Source organism: Ambystoma mexicanum, chromosome 2p (assembly GCF_040938575.1).
Source record: "Ambystoma mexicanum isolate Mex_15411 chromosome 2p, UKY_AmexF1_1, whole genome shotgun sequence".
Lineage (NCBI taxonomy): Eukaryota > Metazoa > Chordata > Amphibia > Caudata > Ambystomatidae > Ambystoma > Ambystoma mexicanum.
Window position 1 is genome coordinate 1,410,656,886 of NC_090923.1, and position 23,397 is coordinate 1,410,680,282.

Below are 23,397 nucleotides of genomic sequence, written 5' to 3' on the forward strand. Positions count from 1 at the left end.
ATCTTGAGCCAATAGAAATAGAGCGAAATCTTCTTAAAACTTAAGTGACCAGCCAAAGGAATCTCATGGACATCTGTAGAAACTGGGGTCTTACCTCCTGAGGCACTACAAGTCTTCTGTAGTCCCCTGGGATAGACTTACTGTAAAGGAGGCCATTCTCCCAGTACAGCCTGCGCTTCACTGGCTCTTGCCCTTCCAGCTGGGAAGCTGCCCGTTGGCGAAGTCCTTCAAGAGTAGTACATTCTCTTTGACCTCTGCTGAGGTCTGCCCTATAGAGGCCTCCTTGTGCAAGCAAAGTCTGCAGCTCAGGATGGTCTTTAGGATCCAGATCTCCAACAGGGGGAAGGGCTTCTTGCAGCTCTGAGTCATCAGTAGCTGATTCACCATCAATCTACTTGAACCTCACACTCAGCCTCAGCTGGTGTAGGAGTCACAGGTGTGACGTGGGACTGTCCTCTTGGGGATGTCCTGGTGTTGTGCACAGGAGTGCTACTTTTCTTCTGTCCTGAGACCTTGGGTTTCCCCTTTGTCTCGTTCTTCCTGGAATCAGAAGGTTGTTCTTCCGGTGGACTGCGAGTTATAGGTTTTTCTGTAACTTCCCATTGAGAGTCATTCAAAGTGAGCTCTCTGGCCTTCCTAGTCTGCTCTTGCTTCCTTTTATTGGGAGGCCTGGGGGTGCTTGATACAACTCCAAGAGCTTTTAAGTCATTCCCCAACAGGACTCTCCCAGGTACCTCATTTTGTACACTGACAGGTATTCTCACAGTCATATTGTTGCATTTGATGAGAGCTGGTAGTATTGGAACCATCTGGATAGGGCCTCCAGCAAGCTTAGTGGGGCCTTTGGGTGCCTTAGCAACATCCTCAGGTTTGAAAAAGGTTTCATCCACCAAAGTAATGCTGGCCTCAGTATCTCTAATGGCGGGGGATTCCTGACCATTCACAAGTACACTGTCCTTGTAATAATCTTTGGTATTATATGGAATAGAGTTATACACATCTAAATTCTGCTGTTCCCACAGACTCCTCAGGGATACTAAAGAAACACTGGCAGAGACTCCAATGATGTATTCAGCCAGTAGATGAGTTTCCACTTGCCATATGAACTTCTCCCTCTGGGATGAAGGCTAAGGAGACAGTGTGGAGAAGGTTTACCCTTGCATCTAGGTTCCCCTTTCACATGGTCAGTTGACTCACAAGCATAACATTTTCCAAATGTTTTGACAAATGGAGGCTTCTGCTGACCTCCCTCTGGTTTAGCACCAGAGGTTTCACTAGACTCACCTGGTTTCCCATATGGCTTACTCTTTTTATGTTTGTGGCCCTCTTTTGGATGGGAGGTTTTAGAATTCTCAATCTTGCTTGTGCTGCTTCCCCTCATCCGTCTTGTGAGTGGGCCTGTTGGCAACCCACAAGTCAACAGCCTTTGCTAACTTCCTGGGATCAATCTCTGTAGAATCAACTAAGTGCTGTCTCAGTTCAGGAGAGCAGGTCATCAAAAACAGATTTCTCATTCCCTCAAAGGAGTTCACTCTAACTGTCACGACCCTCGCCGAAAACCCCCTCTGGCAAACCCATTGGCCAGGTGGAGTCAGGACTCGGGCCTCTAGAGCCTGGCATCCTCTTCAAAAGCCCTCATGGGGCCAGTCCTGGCGCCTGTGGCGCCAGGCTCATACACCATGAAAAACAATGTGCTTGGGAACTACTTTATTGTATTGTCAGCAAACATGGAGGCATCCACATAGCTTGGTTCCTAAGAACCAGGCTATGCAGTCTAGTGTTTTGGGTGTGGTAGCCTAGGGACTACTTTACCTGGACTATTTTGTTGGGGCTATTTAAACCACACCCGAGCAAGACAACACGCTTCGCATTACTTTGCAGCTTGCAACGTGACACTCACCATGTCCAGCTATTCCCTCGAACCTCGGAGAAGCAGAACCTGTAAGGAGACAAAAGGAACATCATTAGCAGCACATCTTACCTGCAGTCTTCATCTTTAAACACTCGCAGCTACTGAGAACAGCTTCCTCGAATCTGCACGCCTCCCGGACAGAACGACCTGAAAGAGGAAGATAGAGGCAACATTAAAGAAAGCAGTACAGACATTTACAAATTACAAACTGCTCAAAAGGCTTACCTGGCTGGTCGACTCTCGGCTGGCAACACTCCGGACATTCCCCTCGCACTGAAGAACACTGCGACCTACAAGGAAGGAAAACACAGGTTAGCAAAGGCAAGACTTCGCAGCGCTGCGCATAGCGCTTACTTACCGCATCATAGTGCTCTTAATGCGCCATCATTTACCAGAGGGGCTCAACCAAGCCAGTTCGCTGCGCTGAAGCTCTGCATACCTAAGGGAGAAAAAAGAGACAACAACTAAACTAAAGAACAGCAATAAGACCTACCTGAACAATATCAAACGGGCCGGCGTCAGTGTAGTAACTGGACCGCACTAACCCATGAAAGACAACGCACCCCTGCAAAGAAGGCAGGACGGAGAGCACACCTAATTCGACCACAAGGTGAGGAGAGGGCGCCAGAGGGACTGAAATCATACGGGGGTGGAGGGAGGATACTTACGCCAGTCGGTCAGTCCTGAACACAGTCCTCCTGTATTTTCAGGCAGAAACCTCCCTGCAGACCACATCAGGGCAAAGCTGAGAAGCATACCAGCGAGTAACCCGGCTGGGTGGCGTCCCTGTGGATACCAGGCGAGCGTAACAGTAACCCTTAATCCAACCATCTAAGTTTTTCAAATATCCACACACCCAGGTAGCCCAAGGGGTACGTACCATCAGTCTTTTTGAGGGTCCTAAACTCTTAAGGTACTGGGAAGGAGTTTTCCCAAATCTAGCTATCAAAGCTAGTTTCACATTCTCATACTCCAATTGTTCAAGTTCCCCCACCTCCATTACAGCATCCTGTGCAACCTGATGGAGCCTAGACAAAAGCCAAGGAATCAAGTGATTCCCCGTGAGACCCTGACTCCCATGATTATATTCAAAAGCACCCAACCAATCCAAAATATCAAGTTTCACATCATACATACTCACTGCTTCTTTGGGCAGGCGAGGCCTCTTTGGACCTAGAGGACTCTGGGATAGAAATGTTTTCAAGAGATAGTTTCTTCATTTCAAGAGCATGCTGCATTTCTAGTTCCCTGAACTTGATGTCCTGATGTTTGGTTTCAGCTTGGATTTGTAATCTTTTGAACTCTAATTGAAGTCTCATTTTTTCAAGATACACAAATTCTGGACTCAGTGATGGACCTTGTGGGGTCCCAGTGGATACAGGTTGAGACAGCAGGGCCTGTTGAGGTTAAGAGGGGGCTCTCTTCCTGAGAGTCCTCTTCCTCCTCTCACTCTTCTAAGAAATTAGAGTTACACTCTGAATTAACATCCTCATTTTCAGTTTCCACATTTCCTGGGTTAGTAGTTGTGACAGGCCTACTACCCAGACTTTGATGAGGGAACAATGTTGTAATCAGTGCATTTTTCTCTTCTTTAACAGGGAGATTCTTGACTTTACACATTTCCTTCAGTTGATCTACTGTTAAAATGACATGGGCTTCCTGTCTGAAGTTATCCATATTTGAAATGTTACAATTGATGTTCTATTGGAGCTTAGCCTTGTGAAGGTTTTAGTTTGAAAAAAACAAAAAGCAAATGCTCAATGTAACAACTCAATAATTTATCCTCACCGCTGTGCCAACAGTGTTAGGTACAGATTTTGTGTAGGACACTTAGGGTGTACTACAACAATCTCAGCCTCCTGGCAATAGGACCCAACCTTTGGCATAAGCCTGAACTACACAGGTTGGTAGTGTGGTAGAGAAGCCAGGCTTATCTCAAGAGGGGTCAATGTGAGCTGTAGAGTGGTTACACAAAGATTCACAGTGACAAGTATTCAAACAAACACTTAAACTCAAGGTTTCTTGATAAAACAATTTATTTATCAGTCATTTATATAAGCATTCTTTAGAAGGGAGCAATATAATAGCAACACACAAATACCTTCAAAAATACACACTCTTAGTTCCTAAATCAGCAAGCACCCTTTGGGGATGCCAAACAGACACTTCCTACACACTCAGGTGACATCAATAGTTAGGACACTGTAGACATTGATTTGTTACTGTTAGCATTTAAAATAGAACTGAGATGTGTTCAAGAAAAGGTTATTAAGAACAAGCAAGAGATCACAAATATTCTTAAGCAGGAAAATACTTTACAACCGTCCCCAGTGTCAGAGGATAGAAGAGTCTTTCAGTGAAACAGGCTAGACCAAAGTCAATAGGCAAAAGTCTACGTAGCTGAAGCACTTCTTGCAGGTAAGTAAGAAAAGACTTTGTACAATGTTTTCGAAGTCTTTAGTGAAGAAGAATAATCAATGTAGGGCGACAAGCTGTTAGGCTTGTGAAGAGTCGAAACAAATCTACAACAAGAGGTAAGTTCTCTTAGACTTTACAGTACCTTTGGTTAGAAGAAAATGCAGCAAATTACTTCTGTTCCTGTGCAGCTCTGCAGATCCTGGTGTTCCTGAGCCTCAGTCGTGGGGACAAGAGGGAGGACTTCTGGGGACTCCTGCACTGCAATGGGACTGTTACCGACAGAAACCGGCAATCTTCAAACTAGTGGCAATTCAGTGTTTCAGCACCTCGCGTCTACCGCAAACAGCACCACCACGGTACCTGGCTGTCGAGATTGGCTTTCCTTGCATCTGGGGTCCAGCACTTTGTTGAGGTGGCTCAGGCTCGGTCAGTCCTGCTTCCTGGGAGTCCGGAGGATCTTCCTGGAGCTCTTTGCCAGCAACACACACAAACTTGTGTTCCTCTCCCTGGTATTTCGGTTTCCAGTAGCAACTCTGTGGAAATTCAACCAGCTCTGAGGAGGATGTCCAGGTGGCTTACTTTGGAGTTGATTGGTCCCACCAACTCAAAGGGAGAAGTAGTCCTTGCAGGGGCTTCTCTGTCGATACGAATTTGGAGTTTAAGCACCCCAGCAGGGCTTTGCCAAACCAACAGTCCAGGAGTTGCAGCAGGCGTCCTCTTCAAGTTCTACTTTGGATTCCTTCGTCCAGTGGTCGACTCTGCCTTTAAAGCCAAAAAGCCTTGCCTTTTATGCAGGTTTCTCCCATTCATTCCAGCTTGGCTGTTAATCACCCAATAGGGTGGCTGTCCTTGCCGGAGAGCGAGCCAGTCAATCACCTAGGAGTTTCGGGCACCTCCCTCACTTCCTGCCCCCACCAGACACCCTGGAGCCAGAGGCGGGCTTCACTCGTGAATCCCGCCAAAGACAAAACAAACAAAGGGACCAAACATGGTTTGGCACGCAGAGCAAATCTCAAGAAGGACCTTTCCACAAAGAAATGGCGAAAAAAGAAGACCAGGGCCTTTTTGACAAAAATGGCACCCAAGGGTGCTTTACTGCAGCTGCGAACGCAGCCCGCGGTAGAGGCACACCATGGTAGTAAAAAGTAAACCACTGCCACCAGTCATTCATCGAGGAAAGGGCAATCTAAAAATGTTACATGAGAAGCTAGACAAAGGGGATACTATGTAACACCTCCAGCACCCTATTGTTAGATAGTGTGTGCTGGGTCTAGAAATTTAAAAGTGTAAGAAAAGTCAATTTCACTTTACTGCTCTTGGAAACAGTAGTTATCCAAGAGAAAGGTATTTAAACCTTTGGGGAAATCTGGAAGACTTCCCTGTAGCACTACACGGAAGGTGCTGGGTGCTACAATGTAAAAAGATGCCTATAGAGGTTTGTCAGACTCCAAGAACCAAAAGAAACACATTGTTACAATCACATTAAACTACATGAGAGAGTGGGAAAAAGGGTCTCACTCCTCTCCAAGTAAAAATTAAAAAGTCCTAGAGACCAGCAAAAGAGAGGAATTAGCACACTTCTCAGAATTCTCCCTAACAACTCTTCCGGCGACTGTGCAGCCAAATAGCGGGTGGTTTTGATTACAATCGAAATGCTAGATGCTCGGTGGAAAGTGAGTGTTGCATCAGAACTCTTGAACTTCCATTTCTGTGGTATCTTTTTCTAACTTGGAGTCCGCTAGCCTTTTTGCTGGCTATTGGGTTTCAGACAGTTAGGCCTCGGACAGCTGCAAAGACAATGAAGCCTAACCAACGTCAATCAAGGTAGGTAGCAGAGAGGCAACGCTTAGACTCGGGGGGGGTGTGTGAGTGAAAGTGTTCTAGGGCTACAATGATTCCACACAGATAAATATTTGCTAAAGACCTCATCGATCATCCGATGTAGACAACTGATGCGCACTGCCCAATCACCAGAGTCCAGTAATTATCTCACTTAAATTCATATACAAATAGTCATTACTTCCTTTAAGTAATCTGAACATTTAAAAGAACACGGTCACCAACATCCAACTAATGTTCAATAAAGTCAATCATTCTTTGAACAAAAATACTACAGCAGAACTCTACATAAACAGAATTGCAAAACATTGTTTTTCACTCCTCATGACATGCAAGTTGTTGTAAGCTGTCTGATGTGCTTTGAGATCATGCAACTCTTCTTCATAGACTCATCTATTTTCAAACATACACAGCAAATTCACTAGTTGCAAGCACCAACGTTAAATTGCCAACACATTATCTCACAAAGTTAAATTAACTCTCAACCAACCAACCAACAACAATCAGCACTTTACACGCACGTAACCCTTTGGAGGATAGGGGGGAAAAGGAACAGGTGCGTTAACTTAACCCTCCCAACTACAATTTCTCCAGAGACCACTTTGGATAAACATTCTGTGCTTGGTCCGTTTGAGAGAGGCCCAGGTGGTTGCAGGTGGAGTGGTTGTTTTCTCACAAAGGATTTAGTCTTGGTCGGTCACGGTACAAGATTCTTGGTTCCAGGCACTGTCTAGCTGAGCACCCTTGCAAACAAATTAAGATTTCTGCGGAGCAGTCAACTTCAGCACACTTCCAGGGAGCAAAGCAGAAAGGTTGCAATGGGAGTCATCACAATCAGGCAGCGACTAGCAGTGTTCAATGGACGAACAAAGGAGCAGGCCCAACATAGCTTCCGTTGAGACTAGACGGCTGAAAATGCAGGACTGTTGCATTATAAGGTGCACCTGGAATGGCAACGGCTGCAGTGGCGCAGCCCAGGAGAGATCTGGTCAGTCCACCGGGATGTCCATGGATACTTCCAGAGGCAGGGATCCTCGAGTAGGGGTCGAGATTAGTTGTTCTGGTTAAGATGGATTTCTAGGATCTGGCCTGGTGGACAGATTTTAGAAGGCCATCCCAGTTCTAGCAAACAGAGTAGCTCTGAGAGGTTAGCCAAAACCCAATCAAGGTAAGCATGGCGAGCCATCAAGGCTAATTTTAGGAGTGTGTAAGTGGGGTCAGGGGTCCACAATGAGTCCAGACTGTGAAACAAAATAATTCAATTTAGACAGGTAAGTACAAAAACACTATTTGTTCTAGACCCAAAACACACACTAGGAAATGAAACAAGCAGATGATAATATCACACAACACTCAATTATAAATATATATATATATATATATATATATATATATATATATATATATATATATATATATACAGTCACCTTTAGGATCTTAGACATGCATTCAATAACTTAGTCAACAAAACAAAAAGGTAAGTAGTGATGCAGTTGAACGGAACGGAGACACCAGAAATATACTCTAACATGAGAGGTCCATTCTCTCTGATGAGTGGGCCTTGTGCCCAAAAGTCCCAAAGCTTCTTCTTAGGAAAAGGGTCTGATGTAGGAAGAATTCTTATGTTGGTGAAATGTTCCAGAAGATAGTCAACAAAGGTAGTGGTAAATAAATGTATGTTCTTATCTTTCAGGTACAGCTACTATTAGACGTGATGATCAAAAAGTGATGGTTCAAATAACCAAGGTTTATTCCAAGGTTTATTTTACGGAAAACAGCTGGAGACAAATATATTGCGATTACTTACCGTCAGACTCAATTTCCCTGATGACTAGAGATTGTTTGGGTTGAGGGGGTTAGAGGGGGGGGGGGGGTCGCTGGAGATAGGTTTTCCCGCCGTTGGGTGAAGAGAGGCCAGGAGCCGCGGGTGCAAGGATTTTTCCAGGCAGTTCCAGGAGCAGAGTGCAACCCTTGGTGAGGAAGAAATGCAGAAGACACTGATGCAGACCTCTTCAGGACACTTCACCAGGTGGGGGAATGCAAGTTCCAGTGATTGCTATCGGGCACACGCAACAGCAGGCATCCTTCCAGTATTGGTTCAAGAATACCTTTCAGAGCAAGATCCCTGGAAGATGAGGCAACGGAATTTGGCAGGAAGGCGATTTATAGCACAAGCTGGCGATTATCAAAGGTCTGGCGGAAAATGTGGAACAGCGACGGCTCTAGCGAGGTAGCCCCACCGGAGAGCTGGTCAGTCCACCGGTAGTCCTGGGTCACTTCCGTAAGGTCAGGACAGCTTGCTCCTCGAGAATCCATTGGGACTGGTTGGTCCCACCAGTACGATGGTTGAAGCAACACTCAGGGCCTTCGCAGATCAGGTAGTCCAGCAGGACTTCACTCGGCTAAACGCAAGAAGAGATGCTGGGCCTCTTCGGGAGGCATCCATGAATCTTCAGTTGGCAGCTCTTCTACACAGGATACTTGGCTCCAATGCGGATCTTGAGAAATGGCTACAGGAGTGCTCATCTTATCCGAAAGCCTTGCTGGAAGAAAGTCAGTCTAAGCCCACCAATAGTAAGGATCTGAACCATTCTAACAGCAAGCAATGGTTCAATCAGGAACTACTATGGGTTTCACTCAGGTCACACACCCAGACTCTCAGGCACCATGGGTGTGGAATGGGATCAGACAGTCCCAACCCCCTTCCTGGGCAAGCAGAAACAAAGGCATCAATAGACTACGGAAGCAGCAGCTTTCTCTGACAAGTGCATAATCTTAAATGGGAGTTTCTGACCTGGCAAGCAGGAAGAAGTCCAAACAACAATATGGCCAAAGAACAAGCAAAAAATATAGTGGCGTGGCTATTTTACGGCACTAGCCACGTTCAGTAGCCCTACGCTGCAAACGCTTATGTGCACACTAGAAATAACCCAAAAAAGATCAATTTTAATTGCTGCCACCAGCTTTTCCTTAGGCACATATAAAAGTAACCAAAAATCCAAAGTGAAAAAGACTAGGGTGATACAAAAGTATCCCCATTGTACTGATGCTGTGTGCACTGTTAAAAAGTTACGAAAAAGGCAAAAAGACCAAAGGGAAACAGTTTCCCAGTACTGAAAGACTGACCAATTTCTCTATAACAAAATGAGCAAATGGCCAAGGGAGTGCAGCTGATGGCTTCACTTCCCTGTAAAAAGTCAGGATAGGTTTGAAAACAAAAGCAAAACATTTGGGAGTCCATAGAAGTATTGAGGGAAAGTTACTAACAGACAAATCTTACTTTTTAAATTTATTTATTGTTTGCTTATTAGGCGCTTATACCGCAAGTAAAATACAGTTTCAAAGCCCCCACAGGGCGAATGGAGGGAACAAGGGAGTGAAATACATTACAAAAACACAATTACTAATAAGAGCAGTGGCGGTAAAAAGGAGGAAGGAACAAACCTACTATGCCTTGTGAGTATTAAGAATGTGCAAGTGGTGGAGCCACCACGGGGCGCCGAGATGTGTACTTGTCCCTAAGCCAGTCTCCTCCACAAGGGCGAATTTAAGGGCCTGAGCCCCTCTTAAAGACCCCTTGAGAGAGCTTCTGCCCCCGTTAATGCCCCTGGGAGAAGTGGAGAGCCAGTTGCGCGAAAGAATGGTATTCTGCCGTGCCTGCTAGTCTGCACACGGTGCCTCACCAGCGCAGAGCAAGTTCAGCGGTTGCTCGCCCCGGCCTGCTTGCCAGGAAAGCCTGCATGCATGGAAGGGCCCAGTCTGAAACAGGGGGACGGAGGTGAGCCCAGCGGAGAGCCCCCAGCCCCTCCTGCAATTTGAATACGGTCCCCTGTCTGAGGAACCGCTGTGCCGGGGGTCAGAGAGGACCCCCCCTCGCCGTGAGCAAACGTGCCCTCCGGTGTGCTCCCGTCGGGCCCGACGGGAGTGGGAAGAGTCAGCTGGGTCCCCCCGCCTCCAGAGGTTGAGTGGCGGCCTGAGGAGTGTCCCTCATAGCGGTGAGGCAAGCCGGGTGGTACTCCGTTGATCCGGGTCCCGAACTGTGCTACGCAGGAAGTAACAAGCCCGGAGGAGTAAGCGCCCCCGCTCCCCGCAATATGGAGGGCAAGCTTCCAGCATTGTTAGCTTCAAGGCGGAACACGTTAAACCCGAGTCGCGAGAGTGAGTCACGCATCTCTCTTGAAGGCAAGTGTGTTAAGGGCTCAAAATAGCCCACAAGCAATCAATATCCACAGAAGCAGTTGCGCTCAACAATATTGGTTTAGACTGGGAAAGAGCTCTGTTGGGATGATTGGAAGGTGTGTGCGAGCTCTCTGCCCCCTCAGTTTATGGCTCGCCCAGCTATCCCAGGGGACCTTCCTGCTTCTGGGATTCCACTAGATGAAAAGAGCTCCTGACTCCACTGGGTTCGTCCATTCCAATTCGGATTTCACCACAGGCCGGTTGACGGTTCTTCGCAGTGTACATTGAAGGTTTGCCAGCAATGCCGGACGTGGACTTGGATGCACGCAAAATCCATGGAGTGCTGACTTCGGTGAAGTGCCTAGCGCTCCCCTCAACGCTGCGCCCTCCAGCTGGGGGGGAACTCTCTTCGGGCACCAACACGTCACCCTAGTGTTCACCAAGCACAGAGGTGAGCCTTCGCTCCCCGTCAGGGTCCTGGTCTCTCTCGAGCCTGCCATCTGGATACCAACACCCTGACTGGGGGGAGCTGGGGATCCGCCTGGCGAAGCGCTGCAAATGCCCTGAATAGCTCTTTGAGGAAAATCCTGACCCCGCTGGTGCCCCCCCCTCCTTGGGGAGGTGAGAGAACCTGAGTGAACTGTATGTTGCTTTGTCAGAAGCCCTCTCCCACTGCTTTAACCAACTATTTCTGGGTCCAACGGTCCAAGTGTCCGTCTGAGCTGTCCGCCTGGTAGCTCCCCTAGGGGCCCCTTCCCCGGGTCCTATGTCTTGAGCGAATGCCAAGGGGTAAAGGAGAGCAAGTGAAACAAATCGTGGCTACTGGTGTAGGAGTCCTGAGAGCGCAGTGGCATTTTTTGGCCCTGAATAGGCCGGGGTGACCTCTCTTCCAGTGACTACCTGGCCTGGACGCCCCTGAACCCCTCCACAGGCCCTAGGGGGGGGTCTTATTCGCCGTCCCGCTCTGGTGTCTGCCTTTGTCTATCCTCCGGTCAACCTTGAGAGCCCCCCCCCCCCGCAACCCTCCCGATGGACTGGGTGGAATCCCTGCAGAGATTTCGACCCGCCGCAGTAGAGCCGAGGGAAGAGTGTATCATGCCTGCCCCTGACCAGCCCGAAGCCATGGACGTTCAAGAAATGAGCAGAGGTATGGCAGCCCTGTTGGAGGAGATTCTTCGATTCAGGGCAGACATTAGCAAGAGACTGGACTCTTTAGATGAAAAAGTGGACTCTGTGGATGACCGAGTTCAAGCACTGGAAGCCAATCAAAACTCGGTAGACATCCTCGAAACCCAACTCGATATGCGCCTTTCAGAACTGGAGCGGAGAGAGGAGAAAGTTACCCTCGAACTCGATGACTTAGAGAACAGAGAGAGGCGCTGCAATCTGAGATTTTTAGGCGTTCCGGATCAAGAAGGGGAAATGCAAGCAGACATCGCAAGAGTTGTTAACACGGTCGTAAGAAAACTGTCTGATGAGGGAAACACCAACAAGTCGACGATTGATAGAGCCCACAGAGCCGGTGCTCCTGCCAGAGACCCCCGATCGATCCTTGTGAAATTTCACTATTACTCAGAAAAAGCCAAGATTTTGGAGTTCGTGCGGAGGAAGGGCCCCATAGACTGGGAAGGATCTAAGGTTACAATCTACCAGGACCTTTCCGCCCTTACTCTAGCACGCCGGCAGCTTTGCAGTCCTTTAACGAAATGGCTCCAGTCCAAAGGTGAGAGATATAGCTGGGGCCACCCCTTTTCTCTCTCGTTTGAGGTTGAGGGGTACAAATACTCCCTGGTCTCAAAGGATGACATACAGAGATTGGCTCAGGAGCTACTGGGAGATCATCCCCCGGGAGATGGCGGAGAGAGCATGAGTAAGGTGCTGGTGGAGCCCCGTAACATGGAAAGTTTTGTAGAAAGGCGCTGTGTCCGTGGCCACAGAAAATTCAGGAGAGTAGTTCCGCCCTCCCCGTCTTCCCTGGAAAAGCATGTCACTTAACTTGGCCCTGTCTGTGTTCTGTTCTGGAAGGTTTGGAAGTGGAAATCAGACCTGGTTGCTTCCCCGGGGCTACTCAGGGGGTTTCACTGTTTAAAGATCTCTTTTATAGGGGTGTTGCTTATTCATTCATGTGTATTGCCCGGAAAGGAGGGGGGCAGAGTTGAATGAAGCAGTTGTGTTTGTTTTGGTTGTTGGGGTGTGGGGGGGTTCAGAATGCCGTGTTTCCTTTGTTGTTTGTCGCTCTGGTGGAGGTGGCCTTTGGAGGCCTGGTCGTGCGGCAGGTTCAATGTCGCAGGTAACCCAGACGCTCGGGAGGGGCCTTAATGGGGTTCTCACTTTTTGATGGAAGTTATGAATGTTTGCTGCAACCTCTTGGAGGCTCTGTTTGTTGGAGCGCGATATGTTTAATGGGAGATCGGAGAAGACTCAGTCAGGGTGAGAGCTTTGGAGGAGTTAGTCCTCCCAGGGGATCAGAGCTTGTTCCTCGACTCCCAGATGGCTGAACTGAGTCATTCGCTGACTATGGGTTCACTGAATGTGCGTGGTCTCAATTCTCCCCATAAGAGGTCCTTAGTTGTGAAGGAATTCAACAGGTTGAAGCTTGACTTACTGTTTCTTCAAGAAACCCACTGGTAAAGGGGGGGGTGAGCCGGCCCTGAAAGCAAGCAGCTATCACAATGAGGAGGCCTACCTCCTGTCGCTAGACACGGAAAAGGCCTTTGTCCGTGTTGAGTGGGCCTCCACGGGCAAGGTCCTGCAGAAGATGGGGCTAGGGGTTAGATTTTGTAGATGGATAGCGGCCCTGTACAATGGCCCAACAGCCAGAGTGGCGGTGAATGGGACAGTCTCAGCTTTGTTCTTGCTCTCCAGGGGGACCCGGGAGGGTTGCCCAATTTCGCCCCTTCTCTACGCCCTCGCAATAGAGCCCCTGGCCATAGCTATAAGACTTCATCAAGGGATCACGGGGGTCCGGTGTGGGGGAATTGGCTGTAAGCTTTCACTTTTTGCAGATGATGTCCTTGCGTATGTTACTAACATTCAGAGCTCTCTCCCAAACCTGCTAGAGCTTATCCACTCTTTTGGTGTCTTCTCGGGGCTGAAAATCAACTTAGCAAAATCTTACTTGATGCCGATGGGAGGGCCCGAAGCCGGGGTGGAGGGAGGGAGTCGCTGAGTGGTGTTAGAATTGAGCGCAAGGCTACACCCTACCTAGGGGTGCTCCTCCCGAGAGACTTGACACGCCTCTTTGAAGAGAAGTACCCTCCCATCCGCAACAAGATAAAGGCTGACTTACTTTGGTGGGCTCCCTTGACTCTCTCTTGGTTTGGGCATATGGTGTCCATCAAAATGAATATCCTACCACGGTTTCTCTATCTCTTCTCCCTCCTCCTGGTTGCAATTCCAAGCTCTTTCTATAGAGCCCTTCACGCATCGGTCCAGCGTTTTATTTGGAATGGCAAAAAACTGAGGGTGAATAACGCAACCTTAACGCTCCCGAGGTCCTTCGGGGGGTTTGGTTTTCCCGACTTCCAGCTCTACCACAAGGCTGCGCAATTAAGAGTAATGTTAGAGCACTCAAGAGATGATATGAGAACTTACTGGTCATATATTGAAGATGTCCACGCCCACCCCGGAAAAGTACAGGACCTCCTATGGGCCCCGAATAGGTCCCTCCCAAGCAACATCAGGCATCATCCCACCTCGTCTGTTTTGTGGGTGCTATGGAGGGATGGCAGGGAAAACTCTTCTCTCTCTACTTGACCTTCCCCCTTATCTTCCCTGTGTGGTCCTCCTATTGACTTGGGCAGATGGGGTTTTCGAGGGACTCAAGGGTGGTCTGATGCTGGCCTAGTGCGTGTGGCTCAATTGTTTCATCAGGGTGTATTCATCGATTATGACAGTTTGGCAGAAACCATGAGGAATGCCCCGATGACTATCTTTGAATATCTCAGAGTCAAGGGGATCCAGGATCTGGTCCGCCCCCTCACGCCACTTGAGAGAGTCATCGTAGAGTCCTCATCAAGGAAGTAGGCCCCTGTCTAAATTTTATAAGTCCTTAATCACAGCGAACGTGGAGGGTAGGCATGGCTTTAAGAAGCAGTGGGAGGCAAGGGTGGGGAAGGAGGTAGAGGATCCCACTTGGGATGCTATTTTTAAATCCCTTTTCTCGGGTTCCCTATACACTGCAGCTATGGAGCACAACTTTAAGATTCTGCACGCTTGGCACCTCACGCCAGAAAGGCTTTCAAAAATGTTCCCAGGGGTGTCCCCTCTCTGTCCGCGGCAATGTGGCCATTACGGTACATGGTACCATCTTTGGTGGGAGTGCCCCCCTATCCAGACATATTGGACAAAGCTGGATTAAAGAGATCACATGTGCTGCCCTAAATTTGTGCCTCTTGGAATTTCTCTTTGGCATTCCATCTCCGGAGGACGACTCGGCTTCCCTGCCGAGGGTGTTACAAGCTATGTTACGGGCAGGGATGTTGGCCATTGCCCAGAAGTGGAAAAGCGCCTCAGTGCCCTTTAAGTCAGACTGGTTGGCCAAGCTCTGGGCGATAGTTACCTATGAGAAACTTTCGCCCCTGACTCATGATACCATGGAGTCCTTTTTCCTAGATTGGACAGTGGTTCTGCTTCACGAGGATTGTGAATCTATGAGACTTTGATTCCTGTGGACATGGAGTGTTTATGCCTTCTGTTTTGCTTTTAAATAATGCCTCTTCTCGGGTAGCGCTTGAGCGAGCCCAAGGAGTCACCTGTTGCAGCTAGTTAGGTCCCCGACTTATTCCATTCAGAGTCTCCATTTCCCTTACGGGTTCGGTTGTTTATAAGGGGGGGGTTGAAGTGGGTGGAGGGGGGGGGGTGATGGGCTGTTCTTAGTGGGCTTCGTCTGTGAGTTATTGTCATGCATCTGTAGTTTGAAAATGTTTAATAAAATTTAAGTGGAAAAAAAAAGAATGTGCAAGTACAGCAAGGAAAAGGGCAGAGGGCGTAAGTGCTGGGGGGTCTGAGCTCATGGGTGAGCACAGATTAAGTGCTTGGGTTGTTGAGTGCTACATGGCAAGGGGGCACGTTAGGAGTAAGTGCGAACCACCAACAGAGGGTGTGCCAAGGCAAGTGTTGAGGGTAGACAGGAGCTGGGCAGATTGGGCTTGGTAGGTCAACGACCCCGAGGATGCACAAGGGCACCAGACACCAATCATATCAACAGTTGGATTAGCAGAGAAGAGAAGGGAAGGAGGATGTGAAGAGGAAGGTCTTGTGGAGCTTCCAGAATTTAAGAAAGTCCTGCTCAAGGCGCAGAGGTAGGGGCAGGCTGTTCCATAGGAGAGAGCAAGCTGAGGAAAGCTATCTACCACCTACCCTCTGTTTAGCAAAGCGCTTTACACACCAAGAGTTGGTGCCAGAGGAACAAAGTGGTCTAGCGGGAGAGTATTTAGTAAGATAAAGTTGAACATAGTGTGGTCCCCATGCCCAGACAGCCTTGTGGATGATGCAGTGGGATTAGAATTTCATCCGTGCAACAACCGGAGGCAATGAAGACTTTTTAAAGTAGGAGAGATGTGGTCCCTGGGCTTAAGGCAAGGATAAGTCTTGCTGCCCTATTCTGGATCAGCTGGAGGAGTCGCAGAGTGGAAGAAGGTAGATTCAGGAGGAGGCTATTGCAAAAGTCAAGCCTATAGAGAACCATGGCTCGGGTAACATTGACACTCTGGGGAAAAGTGAAAAAAGGGAAAATTCCTTTGAGAAGGAAGAGCTGAAAGTGGGACTTCTTGGCAATGGACTGAGTGTGATGGAGGAAGGTCAGAAAGGCCAGAAGGCTTCAGAAGACGGAGTAGGAGGAAGGCCAGAGTGAAGGGAAGGAGGGAGTCAGGGTCCCAATAGGAAGGATCTCAGTTTTAAGGAGCGCTGAGGCAGAGATCGTTGGAGGTCGAACAGGACTGGATGGCAGATAGGCAGTCACAGATGATGGAGGGTGCAAGAGGGTCACCAGGAAGTTTGAAAAAGAGCTGTGTGTCATCTGCGTAACACTGGAAGTTGGAGGAGATGATGCGTGCAATAAGCGCAAGGTATGTCAAAGAGCTAAGGGAAGAGGATAGAACCGTAGGGGACACCACAGATAGAGAAGGAAGTAGGAGAGGAGAAGGTGCCCAAGATGACTTGGGAAGAGCGGTCAGCAAGGAAGGATGCCAGCGAGTCCAGTGAACGTTCGGAGATACCAAGGGTATCGTGGAGCCTTTGTATGAGGGTGGAATGGTTGACTGTACCAAAGGCAGAGGAGAGATTGAGAAGGATGAGGACAGCAGAGGAGTTGAGTCCAGAGATGCAAGTAGTTCTTCACGGGTGTTCAGAAGAGCAGTTTGTGCTTCTGGATGCTCGGAATCCAGATTGATGGTCGTGGATATCATCAACAAGTTTGGTGTGTGAGTTGAGTTGGGGCAATGCCAACATCTCCAACAGCTTCCCCAGGAAGGGGGTGATGCAACTAGGGTGGTAGTTGGCAGGTAGGGTATGCTGAAGGTTTTTTCAGGAGTGGGCACACAAGTGAGTGCTTAAGGGAGGAGGGAAAGATCCAGGGTCAAAAGAGTGATTGCAGAAATCAGCGAGTGTGGGGGCAAGGGAGCCAATGTTATCCTTGTTGGTTATGGTTGAGCAAAGGGAAACCTGTTTAGAAGAGACCTTCATGGAGCGGACAAGTCTGGTAACTTCTTCAGGTGTGACAGGGGAGAAGAAGGAGGAAGGAGTAGGGTGAGGGAAGGATCTGAGGTTGGCTAGCAAGGGTGTTTAGGATTTTCTGAGTTTTGGTGACGAAGTGTGTGGACAGTGCGTTGCAGAGATCCTGGGAGGGGGAGGGAAGGTGGAGACTGCGGAAGGGTTGGCTAGTGCCCTGCAGATCTTGAAAAGTTCTGCGTGTTGTTGGATGCAACTGAAACCCATGCCTGAATGTGGGCTCTTCTCTTGGCATGGATGGAGCGTCTGTATTGCTTTTGGAGCAGGCGGCAGGCCAGTTTGTTAGAGGGTGAGGCTGATGTTTGCCACTTCCATTCCGCCACTCTGCACTTTCGTTTCAGGGTCGCAAGTTCTGAGTCCTACCAGGGGGAATGAAGGTGGAAGCGAAGGCAGCATCTGACACTCGTTTCATTGAGCAGATGTTATTGAACGAGGATGGAGGGCCATTTTGGGGGGTGGTCGGAGGCCCAAAGGGACCCAAGGTGGGCAGAGAGGAGGGAATGGACTGACCAGGCGAGAGGGGTGACAACTGGAGGGGAGAGAAAGAGGTCAGAGTATATGAGGGCATCCAGAGTGTGTCCAGCTGAGTGGGTTGGCCCAGAAGGGAGAATGGAGAGGGTAAGAGAGATGCAGAGCTCAGTGAAGAAAGTGGACGCAGAGCCAGGGGAGTCCAGTTGGATGTTGAAAAATCACCCAGGCGGAGGAGATTGAAGGCGGATGAAAGTACGGAAGAGCAGAAATCAGCCTATTCTGGGAGGAACAGTGTGATGGCGCCTGGAGGCCAGTAGATGGTAGCAATGGTCAGGGTGGAGATGGGAGAGATGACCAACTTGCAAACTAGGCTTTCAAAGAAAGAGTAGTGCTGGGTGGGTAAAATGGAAGCTGGAACCCACACTGGGAAGATTAAGGCAACCCCCCCCCACCGCCCGTGTGGTGGGATCGAGGCTTTGAGATGATTTTGAAGCCATCAGGGAGGAGGGAGTCAAAAGCAGTGACTAAGCAGTGACTAAGCTGGCACCATGTCTCGATAAGAGCAAGAATGTCAAGTCCCATCAATGTCTTCAAGAAGGAGGCAGATGTCAGCAGAGTGTTTGTTGGTTGAGCGGGCGTTGAGAGTCGCCAGATGGAGGAGGTCTCTGCCGTTGAATGTTTTGTGAGGGAGTGTACAGGGGCGTGGTACACCAGTCAGAGGAGGGGGAGAGTGTCATGAATTAGACAAGTCAAGGGCTCACCCTCCTGTCCGGCATCCGCGCTGTCCTTCTCCGCCTTTCACTTCACTTGCCCGTCAGAGCAGCTCCCGAAGGAGACAATCAACTAATGCGCATGTGCCCCCGTTAGCGGTTGCCATGGAGCTTGGGGAGAGACGGAGAGCTGCATTCACGGCCGGTCATGTGACACGCTAAGGGTCACGTGGCTGGTTACCCTGGCAACAAGCATAAATCAATGCCCGGCATGGAGTTTCGCTGTTTCTCAGCTGTGTCTCCGGGCTGGCGCGTAGCGTTATTCTTCTTGCCGTTTGTTACGTTTGGATTACCTCGATTACTGGAGCTCGGCTACGTACCTGGATACTGCTACTGGCTTTCTGATTCAACTCATTGTGTTTTGCCCATCTGGAATATCTGTGTACCTTGACTTTGGAACCGATTCCTGGACTCTGCTTTTGGTTTGTTCTGACTTTGCCCATGTCGCTCTGCCTTACAGCTCAGCCATGCTTTTGACCTTGGAACTGTTCTTTGGATTGGTTTTGGACTTTTCTTCATGCCACTTTGTTTTTGGACTGCTTGGTTTCTTGCAAAGAAATCTGGACACTTGTCCCTGGGGCTGGCCTCCTTCCACCTATTTTCTGCACCACAGTAGTAGGGGGTTTTGCTCCTGTACCAAGGGGGATCCATCCTTCCTTCTACTACAAGACCTGTCTCCAGCCTCCAAGTGGTAGGTGTAGCTCTTATTAGTTCACCATCTGTTTCTGTCTATTGCATTCTGTTAACCTGCATTATCTTTCCTTTGCAGTTACCTGGGGACCCGGTGCTGTTGTTCCAGCCACCCTGTGGCCTCAAAGGAAGGGAAAGAGAGAGAAAGAGAGAGAGAAAAAGAGAAAGAAAGAGAAAAGGAAAGAGAAAGAAAAAGAGAGCAAAAGAGAGGAAAAGAGAAAGAGAGAGAGAAAGAGAATGTGTGTGTGAGAGAGAGAGAGAGAGAGAGAGAGAGAGAGAGAGGGAGAGGGAGAGGGTGAGGGAGCGGGAGAGAGACAGACATTAAGGAAGCAACATGAGGATGAGAAGCCGGCCAAGAGAACTTCCCACTTTGTGCCACTGTTAATGGTAGAGGATATGGATATAGAAGGACAAAGTGGAAATGAGATTGGGGGGGGTCCATAGATCTGGAGAGGGGACAGAGAAGAGGATATCAGTGAAAACCTGTCTGGTGGAAGCGCTGACCTAGGTGTCTGCGATGGGAAGTTCAGGGTTTGCACTCAAGATGTCTTTTTTTGTGCTTTTTCCTACTGGACTTCATGAGAGAGGTGGGGGGGTAGGTGATAGTGTAGCAGTTAGAGAAATTAGGAGAGATGGAAAGAGCCCTACTAGAGGCAAAAGGATAGTTGAGGAATGAAAGAAGAGTGGCTGCACAGCACAGTTCTAGCTAAACTCACCAGGTGGCCTAGTGGAAGTAGTTACAAAGGCATAGATGATATCCAGAAAAAGAAAAAAAAGAGTATCAAAAGATAAGTGGTGCACAGATGTAACAGGTACACACATACTGAATGCAGTGATATGAGATGAAGATTGGTAGTGGCAGAGAAGGCAAAGCACAAATGGATTAGTAGGATTGTTGGAGCTGGTAAGGAATGAGTACAGCCATCACTCACTTCACTTTCCTAACAATGGGGTATCAGCTGTCTGGTAGCCAGCAATACCAGTCCAGTAACCTAGTGGTGCAGGTCAGGTAGGCCTCTGGTTCCAAAGTACTGTTCGATGTTCCTTCAGATTCGGTTACTAACAATCTGTCGTAGTGTTTCTCTCTGGCCATTTGGGAGCTTCAACACCATTGTGCTCCTGAGCACATTGCTGCAACACAGTTTTCAATGGTCATCATTGGTTTCACGTTATTTCTCTTTGCTTCAGGGCTCAACCTAGTGACTGCAGGTGCAAGTTCCTCTATCTTATAGGAATAGTGTAATTTGAGTGTCCAAGTCAGCCCACACCCACAATCTTGCAATCTTTCAAACATTTGTCAGCAAAACAATATTTAGGGGTCGCTACATTCAAATTATAGAAAGCAGATTCAGCCTTCAATCCCAGACATTCTAATCAGATACTCGTCAGATGAAGTCTTGCCTGGTCCGGCCCTAGGGTTCATGGATATAGAGAAGCCAGAACCATGCATGGGCACATTAAAAAAAAAAAAAAAAGGAAGTTCTGTTTAGTTGTTAAACTACTTCAGAGTGATAAATGCAATGGTGCTACCTGTCGGGTGCCAAGTGTGATGAATCCTGCAGAGCCATCACCAAACCCCAGCCTAAAGCCTCTTCCGATGTGGGCAGGGAAAGGCACCTTCTACCGGATCCTAACCCTCGGGGTAGTATCAGGGGGAAGGATCACATGGGAGGAGACGGCTATCTGGGGGAAGTGACGAATCTGCTAGGAGAGACACAGTATTTATTCATCTTATTCTGAGGATGAAAGTGAAATCATTCCTGGATACCTAATGGCATGCTATCAATGCACTAGTACCTCCAATGTCAATGCCCAAAGAATCTGTCACAGAAAGTAATTTAAACAGAACAAAGTTGGTTCCTCAAAGGTTCAGGAATTGAAGGTGCGAACCTTGAATTGTCATAATTCTGCCTTAATGAGAAATCCTCACTCTAATGTGGAGTTACAAACTCTTTCCACAACCCGCCCTACCCCGCTTGTTCTGACAACTCTCAGTTCATACAGGGGATTGGATTAACTGAAAGTAACAGAGAACAACCTAATGTTACATATTCTGCTATGGACTTCAGTTCCCATAATGCTAAAAGTACTGGGACGAGGAAGGCTAACGCAGAGGCAATGAGGATTCAGAAAGGTGAGTATTCAAAGGTGTGGTCTAGTTGCTGCCACTCAAAACACCTGAGCGGGATTTTAAAACCCTAGATGAGGCACAGCTGGGGAATGGATGTAGAGCAGAGAAAGAAGTACAAGGAGCACTGGAAGGCTGTGCGGGAGGCACGACTTACCGGATGCTCGCAGAAGCGGGAACATAAGCAGACTGAACACTGAAGGACTGCTGCAAAGTCAGACAGCAAAAGGGAGCCAATGCAGAGAACCAGTGGGTTGGCGGAGTGTGAATGCTGACCCCCAGGGCGCACCAAACAAGACATCTGTCACAATGCAACAATTTTGAATACCGAACAATAGAGACAATTTTCTGAATATTGAATAATTAAAGAAAACTAAGTAAAGCGGCAAAGGTGAGTTCCATAGTAAGGACATAAAAGAGGGGAAAGCTTATGACAAGCATTATAAGCAGCCAAGAGGCTGTCAAAAGACTGTAGGAAAACTACCAGTGGGAAATGTCACTAACCAGTGCTACTCACAGCCAAGAGGCTACTAGAAACCCATACTAAAACAAACTACTGGGAAAAGCTCACAACCAGCCTTACCATCAGCCAGGAAGTTGTGAGCAAACCTCAATAAAGCAGCCAAGACATAAATCCCCTTAAAAAAGATATACTTTTGGGAAAGCTCATAGCTCATACTGCCAACAGCCAAGAGACGGTTAAACCATACCAAGGCGACAAGGGCGCAACTCTTCCTTTTTGGGATCTTAACTGGAGGAAGCTTGTAAACCAAATTGCTATCAGTCAAGGGTCTGTCTATAAGATATTTAGAGTTCCTTTAAAGAAGGTTCTTCTATAATTTGTTCTCAGTTTGGGAAAACTGGAACACAAGAAGTCAAGTGTCAAGGGGACTACAAAAGGCAGGTGGGGAGAATCTTGGAATCCATATTGCCATCAAGTTTGAAAGCAGTTGTAGGAGTTTTCTTCCTGGCAGGCAAGTACACCAGGAAAGGGCTTATAATGGTTATTCCTGGCAGGCAAGTGGACCAGGAAAGAAGATGGTGGTTTGAAAAAATATCTTTGTGACAGAAGATGTGTTAAATAACCTTTTATTGAATTAAGAAGAATTCTTTTATTTTATAAATTGTTTGACAAGCAGTGGCATCACTAAAACAAGTTGAGGTTTGCTACCCTGACAAAAGTGTTATTATTTCAAGAAGAAGTATTAAGGAAGATTGAAGTGCTATCTTGACAATAAATAGTTCTTTTAAAGGTGTTATATGGTAACAGAACAATTGCGTTGGTTTTGAACTTGTGTTTGTGAAAAAGGTTGGAAGAGACATTTGGAGTGCCCCAGAGAAAGAGAGTGGTTTACAAAGCTGTTTCTATCACCTTGAACAGAACTGTGCTGAACTGTAATTCAAGTGGTCCTGAATTGACCCAGGGAAGGGAATCCAAGGATTGATTTCAAGGACTTTTGAGTTTGATTTACAGAAGTGTTTTGCTGAACTAAAATAAGCTATATTTTCCTTGTATGATTTTATTGTGTGCATCAGTGTGAGGGAGAGGGATATTCTTGACACTGTCATTCTTCTTTAGTTTTAGTTTGCTAGGCAGGGACCTACCTCAGGTGTTTTTCCAAACCCCTTTTTATTTTGAATAAATGACAAATCATGAGAAATCGTTACCTTTGTGTCCATCTTGCATTTCTGACCCCCTCACACAAGCCTTGCTGCCACCAATCTCTGACACTCAAACAGCTAACTGGGCAAGCTGACTTGCACAGCAAAACCTGGGGAACCTTCTGGCCATCCCACCCTGAATGGCTTATGATTCTCAGAGGGTGCAACACACCCTTAGAGAGTTTATGCATGAGGAACATGGGGAAGTACAGGACAAGATAAGATTAGGTTGGCACACTAGAGCCACACCTTGAGACAAGTACACTCCTCCCCAAATAGTGGTAAAAACAGTCCCCCTATTTGGTATTTACCATCTGCATGTGTCCTGTTAGTTCCACCCTCGACTCGTCTTGGATTCCGGAATCCGGGTGTGAAACTAGAGCTGGTGGTACTGGTGACAGGACTCGTAATATTCATCTGCTGGTTGGATGAGTATCGCATCACTCCTGATTGATGAGCAGAGCTGCTTGAAGTTACTACTGTATTTGGAGAGAGAAAAATAAACAAATGAAAGGAGCAGCATGGCTGCAAGCATACAATGAAATGTGGATTCTTGATTTAGAAAGCCAATCTGATTGGCTCTACTACGGGATGATGCA

General features: G+C 47.9%; 1 protein-coding gene across 8 annotated transcripts in view; it reads right to left on the bottom strand.

Moving 5' to 3' along the window:
* Positions 1–23,397, bottom strand: part of LOC138567561 (uncharacterized) — a 2,466,350-nt gene that overhangs the window by 971,958 nt on the left and 1,470,995 nt on the right. For all 8 annotated transcript variants that reach the window (XM_069645900.1, XM_069645903.1, XM_069645902.1 and 5 more), the window contains one exon: positions 23,110–23,277. In XM_069645900.1, the coding sequence (XP_069502001.1) occupies positions 23,110–23,277 (168 nt within the window). The remainder of the gene's footprint in view (positions 1–23,109; positions 23,278–23,397) is intronic.